This window comes from Poecilia formosa, unplaced genomic scaffold (genome assembly GCF_000485575.1).
Source record: "Poecilia formosa unplaced genomic scaffold, Poecilia_formosa-5.1.2 Scaffold614, whole genome shotgun sequence".
NCBI classification, from domain to species: Eukaryota; Metazoa; Chordata; class Actinopteri; order Cyprinodontiformes; family Poeciliidae; genus Poecilia; species Poecilia formosa.
In genome coordinates this window covers 113,773-121,520 of record NW_006800553.1, presented here as the reverse complement: position 1 = coordinate 121,520, position 7,748 = coordinate 113,773, and the positions used below count along the sequence as shown (strand labels likewise).

Sequence of the window (7,748 nt, the reverse complement as noted above, 5' to 3'; positions counted from 1 at the left end):
TGCTAGTGAAATGCTCAGAGCAACAAACGAATCAAGTTTAACAGCATTGATAATCTCAATAAACAAGTGTTACATTTATGTATCTGTGGTCTGTTTTAAAATATTAGCGTTTATGGGGCCCCTAAAGCTCTTGGGGGCCCGACGGAGCTGCTGACTTAATTTGGATCTACAGAAGTGCAAATTTGTTGTTTCTAGACTAGTTGCAGGTTTAAATAGTATTTCACAGGAGACATTTCCTGTAACATATAATTACACAGTAATACTTTAATATTTTCTGTCAACTTAAACAATTTATTTAAAAATTCTGTAAATATTGAACTACCATAGTGAGATATTTTTTTATGTTTCAAATGTAATTTGCACACAAGAGTACAATTACTTCTGTTTAACCGTTAGAAAAAAGTTAGTGTTAAAAAAGTGAAGTTAAGTGAATATTCAATTGCCTATTATATTCATGTTTCAAATGAACCAAAAGACATGCTTAAGATGGCTGAAATTAAAATAAAAAAGCAAATGTAAAACACAGAATGGCTTGCTGAAATTTGTTTAAATATATTGGTGTTCTATGTAAAGAATGTCTGCCCAGGTCGGCCCCCCTACATTTTTAACACACCAAATCTGGCCCCCTTTGCAAAATGTTTGGACACCCCTGCTCTTCCACCGGCTTCCTACTCTCACTACAGATCATAAGATCATATCTGAATACTCACCCCATCAGGAGACCTGTCTCTGCATATGACAACCTCTCCATCATCATCATTTTTAACAATAATCTGACTGAAAGGCAATATAATATTTCAGGGCTTTAAGCATTTTCGTCAGAATGTTTTACAGCATTTACGAACAAAAGAGTGAAGAGGGTCTCATTCTACTTCAGTGTGTAACTACTGGAAGTTGGACTGGCACAGTAGAATTTTTCATGCCATGAAAAAATCATTTATTCACCAGTAACTGAAAAACTTACAGATTCGAAGAAAATCTCCATCATCCGAATTCTCTTCTCTTCCAAACTGAGTCCTTTCTTTTTTGACTGCAACAGATCCAAATGATGATCGCAAAAAAATTAGAAACCAATAAACCACTAACAAATTTATTTCTGTGTAATTAATCTACAGTTTAAATAATCACCAAAATACGTACAACTGAAATATAAGCATACTTGATTTTAATTTAGTGGATTGATACATTTTAGAGGTAAATTAAGATAAGTTGTTTTATCTTGTCTGTTCCGTCTTAGAATGATTTGCAGTCATTTTTGGTTTTATATTAACCATCTATAACTAGTGCTATAAATAACAAACTATAACGATTTAGCTTGATGTAATTTTTCCCCTTGTGGCGAATTTGCCTCTCTCAATATGGATGGCGACATGACGAATGTGGCGTCAACTTTCTTTTTGACTTAACGTTGACTTTAGATTTAGCCCCTTAAAATAGAAAGCCACCAGTCATTCTCACCATTAGGTTTGTGAAAGATATCTCCTGGGTTTTAGTTGGTAAACAGCAGACAGTCGGGTGGCGTTTCATTATAAACTAGCTTGAAAAAGAACTCGTTGCTGGCTAGGTACACGAATGCCTCAACCGCTGATCATCAATTCCGAACTAAGAAAACATTTACTTACCATTTTCAGGCGGGACTGCACCAGTTACACCGGTAACAACGTTTAGGGTAGTTTAACCGCAAAATACTACTGTCAGTATATCTGTAATCCAAACTACAAAAACATCGCCTGGGTGCTACTGAATCTCCCGCGACAGTGTCAGGGGTGAATGCTGCATTCAAGTCTACTCGTAAATTCTCCCACTACCATTTAACACAGATGTGTTGCAAGAAAACTGGACATTTTTGCTAAAATGCAGTGACTGAGGATCATAAGGGAAACTGAAAGTAACTATTTTAACTCGTAAAAAGTGGTAGTACATGTCTAGGTAATCTGCATAGAGATTTTTTCCCCAATCGTCCTCGAAGGCATCAGCTTGATCATCTATTCTAGTGCTGCCCTCTTCTGCATTATAGTAGCAACATCGCAATATAAAACTAATTTTTCTTTAAATTACAATTTTTTTCTCCTTACACGCGTTCTCCCCCATGAACCCAAACATTTTTCCGCTTTGGCTCTTTAATTCAATTTGGAATTACAACTATATACAAGACCAAAAAAAAAGTAAAGAAACTACTTTACAGTCTTGTGTAGAAATTGAATGACTGACCTCATGAAGACAAATACCAGTTGTGTGTTTCAAGATTGTTTATGGTAAAGGCCTTAAAACAAAAGTGGATCCTATTTTACATTATATGCACCAAATGTTTATATACATATCACATCTTCTAGATCTGCAAGATAACCACCAACCTGTAACTAGCACTTGCAGAGATATTGAAAAGACATAATAGCATATTAGGATAAGTGAGGGTTATTAAAGCTTAGCAGTTCTGGAACCAGTGATGCAAAATTAAAGCCATATTTCCCCAAAATGGCCAAAGTTTTCAAACAGGATTTCTGCACATCTGAATCTCAGGCACATCATATACACATGTATGCACAGCTGATGCCTATGGAGATCCAAACACTATCACAAACAAACAGTTAAATAAAACATGAATATTTAGATGTGTCAGTTTATTTTGAAGCAATCTATGGATAATTATGAAATATGATGCTAAAATATTTATTTTAAAAAATAACACATTTGTTGCCTGACTGTCTAAGTTATTTCATGGTTAATTGCTGCACTATTGAGGGCCAAATGTTCAATAAACAAGTTGTGGAATATTTATAAGTGATCATAATAAAAATAAAACTGTCTCCATTCTGTTGTAGAATATCATATAATATCACTTGTGGTATGAACCAAAGTGACAGTAGGCTAATATTTTCCAACGGACTTTAATTTCATAGTGATTCAAGTTTTATTTTAAAATGTACACTTTTATTGACTTGTACAATTAATAATATACTACACTTGTATAATAAATACCTTTTGAAATATTGAATAAACTTATTAGAGTAGGCTTGTGTCATTTTGGACCCTCATACAATATATGGAGAACAAATTAATTAAATAAATATCAAAATAATTTTAATGGATCTTAAAATATAACACTTTAAGATTAAAGAAATTTCACAATTAAACCATTATATTTTAAATAAATATTGACACAAATAATCCAAGATACATTTATTTATCATCTGTATATCCAAATTAATTTTAATTATGTAATTGAAATATTTATTCATGTCACTCATTGCGATCCACTCAGGTCAATATCAGGTGGCCCATGTTTGTGATGTAAATGCATCCATTTCGTTTTCTTAAAACCAATCAAGAAATCAGTTCTTCTTAAAATTATAACAGAACCAAATAGCTGTTTTTTGATGGAAATATTGAAAAACTGAAACTGTGGAGGCATTTTAAGTGATAAGCTTGTGATACTGAACTCTGTAGTTTCAATGCAGTACACTGTAGTAGATAAGATGTTTGCTAAAAACAGCATGCATAGTATTGTGTGGTCATGCTTCAAATCATCCTACACTATTTTTTTTATTCTGAGAGTGAACAGGCAAATTGTGAGGCATCTTAAGGGCATTTTATCAGAAAAGTGCAATAATATCTGTATATTTCTGAGGTACCTAAACTGTAGTTTAATATACACATCTTATTCTCACTTAACAAGCAAGTCATTTTCAAAACCAGTGCAGCAGTTTGTTTCCAGTTTCCTAAAATCTGTTGACAAGTTCTGGGTGTATCGCTATTAAAGCTTCATGTTAGCACACTCCAAATGTCTTGTGAAAGTCGTGATCAACTTCTTCAAAACACTAACCAGCAACAACTACCTGTGATGAGTTATTGCTTCAGAATCAAGAAAAAAGCCTAACAGATGGCACAGTGGAAAGAATGAATGGATGAGTTGATGAATGCAGAGTGTTCCAGTCTTTCCAGTCTACCATTTCCTGGTAGTAAGCAGGTGTAGAAAGGTGAGCTACTGCAGATAGCGGTAGACTTTGAAGCAGTGGTTGCCAGAATCTGCGACCACCACATGTCCGTCAGAGGTGAGTGCCAGTCCCTGTGGGCCGTAGAGCGGGTCTGCCGACGTGTTGATGTAGGAGAGGAAGGAACCACTGGCATCAAACACCTGCGAAAGAAACGCAGCATCAGTACCCCTCCATTCATGACTTACATCATGTTTAGAACCACTTTGCTGGTTGACTTTTCTTAGAAACAATCAAACAATCTGCTGATCCAACCCTGCTTTTTCTTTTTCAGTGAGAATGACATTACCCTACAGATGCATCAAACTGAGGAAAATTATTATTTACATTCGAGTGAGGTTTTCACAATATTTTATTTTTATTTTCTTTATTTTGTGTGCCTGTTATAGTGTTCTCTGAGGATAAATGTGGTTCAGTTTCATTGTTTTACGTTTAAACAATAAAATATTAAAATCATGAAAAAACATCGGGTTTGATGCTTCTTGGTCTAAAAAATATTGAATGAAATCGGATTTCAGTGGATTTAGGTGAGTTTTTGCGCTTTGTAGTTTAAAATTGTCCACATAAAAAGTTTGCGTGGCTGCTGCACATTTTCACAGCAGCTCAAAAGTCTGCATATATTTACTCACATTTTCACGCCAAGTTCATTTTTATACATGCCGACTTGTGCGTAAAATATGGCACCGCATATTTTGTGTGCGTATGCACGCTTTATACATGAAGCCCCAGAAGAGGCATTATTATTAGCTCAATACAGTTCTTGTTCCAAGGATTTAACTGTATCGTTCATTTTTTCCCACATTGATTAGAACACTGGTTTTTAAACCTGCTAGCTTCCAACAGACAAAATATCAATGGAAGACACTGTAGACCCTGACTACTAGTTAAGTATACAAGCATTACAACCAACTCAAACACAGAAAAACACAAAGACACAAACAGCATCAGTAAGGAAAGTATTGACTTCATCTATTTGTAAATATTATTTTACCTTTGTTTCTAACATTTTTTGCATGAATATGCTTCATCTTTCTGTCTTGTTATTTTGTTTCAATTTCCTACTATGGGAAAGACAAACGAACACACCACTGAGAAAAAGCTACTTGTATAAGACTACTCATATTTACAGTCAAAGATGAATGGAAAACTGTGGCAAACATGGCCGAACGAGGACTCCAACTCATGCCGCCACCATGTACAGTGAGGAGGATGATACAAGAGGTATGGAAATCTTAAAAGGTCACTGCCAAATCTCCAGAGCAACAACATACCTGCAACCTGTTGCTTGGGACTGATGTTGAAACAAAGCCCCTTTCTGTTGTACCATGACATAGATCACATGACATGGAAAAAAAGGGCAAGCTTCTCATCAAAATGGGAAAGACAAGTGTTCATGACATTCCGTCTAGTGGAATGTGTGTTGATAAAAGTCAGGCTTTGACTGCAAGAAAATAGCTACTCATTTCTGTTGATATACACAGCAAGAAGAATAATTAAAAATGCTTAAAAGATGTGTGGTAAACAGATCTGGATGAGGAAAAATATGAATTTGTTTTAATTCTTTTATACATTTTTAGCAAGACTTATAGTACGGTGTTGAGAGAGCTGTAAATAAGAAATCAAAATTCATTGTGCATTGTTTAAGAAGTTAAATGGTTTGCTGACCTGTATCCTGCTGTTGCCCCAGTCCGCTACAATAATATTCCCATTGATGTCCACTGCCACGCCAGTGGGGGCATTGAACTGGCCGTTACCTTCGCCGTTAGAACCAAACTTCAGCAGGAACTCCCCTTCTGTGTTAAAGACCTACATTTAACAAGAAACAGAATAAACATGGTCCCTGATGTAACAAGTGTCATTAAATTATCTCATTAATCATGTGGCTTAATTCAGCACTGAAGAGGTTTTTGCAGATAAAATTGAGAAACGTCTTTAAAACCCCTGAAAAGTGAAAAACCTTGTTTTCCCCTTTACAGAGGCAGTATAATGTGTTTTCCAGGCATATAATGCTATTTTGTTGTACAATCAAGTAAGTATGTCAATGCACTCACCTTGACTGAGTGATTGTGAAAATCAGTCACAACAATTTCGTTGTTATTGTTGACAGCAGCAAAATGAGGGCCTGGAATACGTCAAATGAAACCAAACACATTTCAGAAATTTGTCAAATTCAGATCAGAAATGAAAGAGAATAAATTTTCTTAAAAAGCAATCCTGCAAAACCGAAAGGTGTGATACATTTATAAAAGAAATGCATGTTATAAAAATATGAACTGTTGATAGTCACGTTTTGACTGCAACTGGGTTAATAATGTCACCTTTAAAAAAGTCACATTTGACTGATGCGTCTATATGATCAGTTTGAAACTATGAGGGGCCATCTAGGACAAAAACTATGTTTTGTCTCTCAAACACTACTATAGACTCATACACACACAAAATATTAAAATTGCACAGATATACTATTAAAATATCACACCCGCATACAATTTTTCTTTCTCACACATATACATAAGACTAAGATTGCACATATACACTACTAAAATATCACACACACACGCATACACACAAAGCATACAGACATACTATTCTGAATGATAGCCCAAGTAAAAAAAAAAAAGTATGCTTTAGTAGTAATTAAATAGTATAAAATTACAACTTTTAGTATAGTTAGTATACTTCAACATACTTTTTTGATACAACTTCCAAGTAGTACTAAGTATACTTTTTCATGTAGTATTCAAGAGAAATATTCCAAAATATTCCATATTTTGAGCGTACTAATTCTGTCATAGAATTATATTAAAAATATACTTTTAATATACTTTAAATATATTTTAAATATACTACTATTATATTAGTAATGTATTTAAATTACACTTAATTTTTTGTTTAGATTTACTGCTATTGCTAATAAAGTACAATTTTAATTACTCATGAAATTCCTACTTTCCTATTTTGTACATTACATGCATAACTACACTACAGTACTTACATTGTTCTAGGCTACAATTACACGGAAAGATTAATTACACAAGATGTTCAACGTAATTCAAATATTTTGTTTTATTACCGACATTTTAAAATTGTCCAATTTTACTCACAACTTTATGAACTTTACATAAATTATCAGTTTACATATTAAAATTTAACACAATGAACGTGAAAATTTAAGTGTGACAAAAAACATGAAAGTTATTATTTTAAAGAACAAAAATTATAATTACATTGTGCTTTCTATATATTACCGTTTTGGTAACACTTTATTTGATGTGTTAAATAAAACATCAATCAATTTTATTGTGACTGTCATAAACATAGCATAAAACCTTTCATCCAACTTTTAAAGCAAATTCTCATTAAAATTGTCATTATTTACTGAATAACACTTCATGACACTGTTACATGACATAACATGAGTTAGACGACAACACAACTGGACAACAACCGATGGAAATGAAATGCGTGTCATGAAAGGACACGCATGAAAGGCTGCTAACGTGTTGCTAGCTAGCGGTAAGTTTGCTTATTAATTATCTTCGTTTAATTATAAACAGTGCAGTAAAGATATATAACTTACGTTGGTTTCATAAATAATTATTTTATCAATTTTATTGTGACTTGTATGATTATTACTATAGCAATCATTCAGCTTCGTGTTATAATTGCATGGAGGCTGTTTGTTGCGACTTATACTTTTATTCATAAACTTAACCTGGTTTTAATTAAGCTCCATAAGACAGAGAGACTTTGATA

General features: G+C 33.6%; 2 protein-coding genes across 6 annotated transcripts in view; both read right to left on the bottom strand.

Annotated features, from left to right (window-relative positions):
* The window catches only part of mnd1 (meiotic nuclear divisions 1 homolog (S. cerevisiae)), a 33,435-nt gene extending 29,568 nt beyond the window's left edge, over nucleotides 1-3,867 (bottom strand). The window contains exons 1-2 of one of the 2 annotated variants that reach the window (XM_007541528.2): nucleotides 1,623-3,867; nucleotides 965-1,030 (exon numbers count right to left, since the gene is read on the bottom strand). In XM_007541528.2, coding sequence (XP_007541590.1) covers nucleotides 965-1,030; nucleotides 1,623-1,625 — 69 coding nt within the window. In that variant the 5' untranslated portion in view covers nucleotides 1,626-3,867. The remainder of the gene's footprint in view (nucleotides 1-964; nucleotides 1,031-1,622) is intronic. The other variant, XM_016665735.1, reaches the window with a different exon arrangement.
* A 23-nt stretch (nucleotides 3,868-3,890) lies between these two features.
* The window catches only part of trim2a (tripartite motif containing 2a), a 43,543-nt gene continuing 39,685 nt past the window's right edge, over nucleotides 3,891-7,748 (bottom strand). For all 4 annotated transcript variants that reach the window (XM_016665731.1, XM_016665730.1, XM_007541527.2 and 1 more), the window contains exons 10-12: nucleotides 6,044-6,114; nucleotides 5,658-5,798; nucleotides 3,891-4,135 (exon numbers count right to left, since the gene is read on the bottom strand). In XM_016665731.1, the coding sequence (XP_016521217.1) occupies nucleotides 3,983-4,135; nucleotides 5,658-5,798; nucleotides 6,044-6,114 (365 nt within the window). In that variant the 3' untranslated portion in view covers nucleotides 3,891-3,982. The remainder of the gene's footprint in view (nucleotides 4,136-5,657; nucleotides 5,799-6,043; nucleotides 6,115-7,748) is intronic.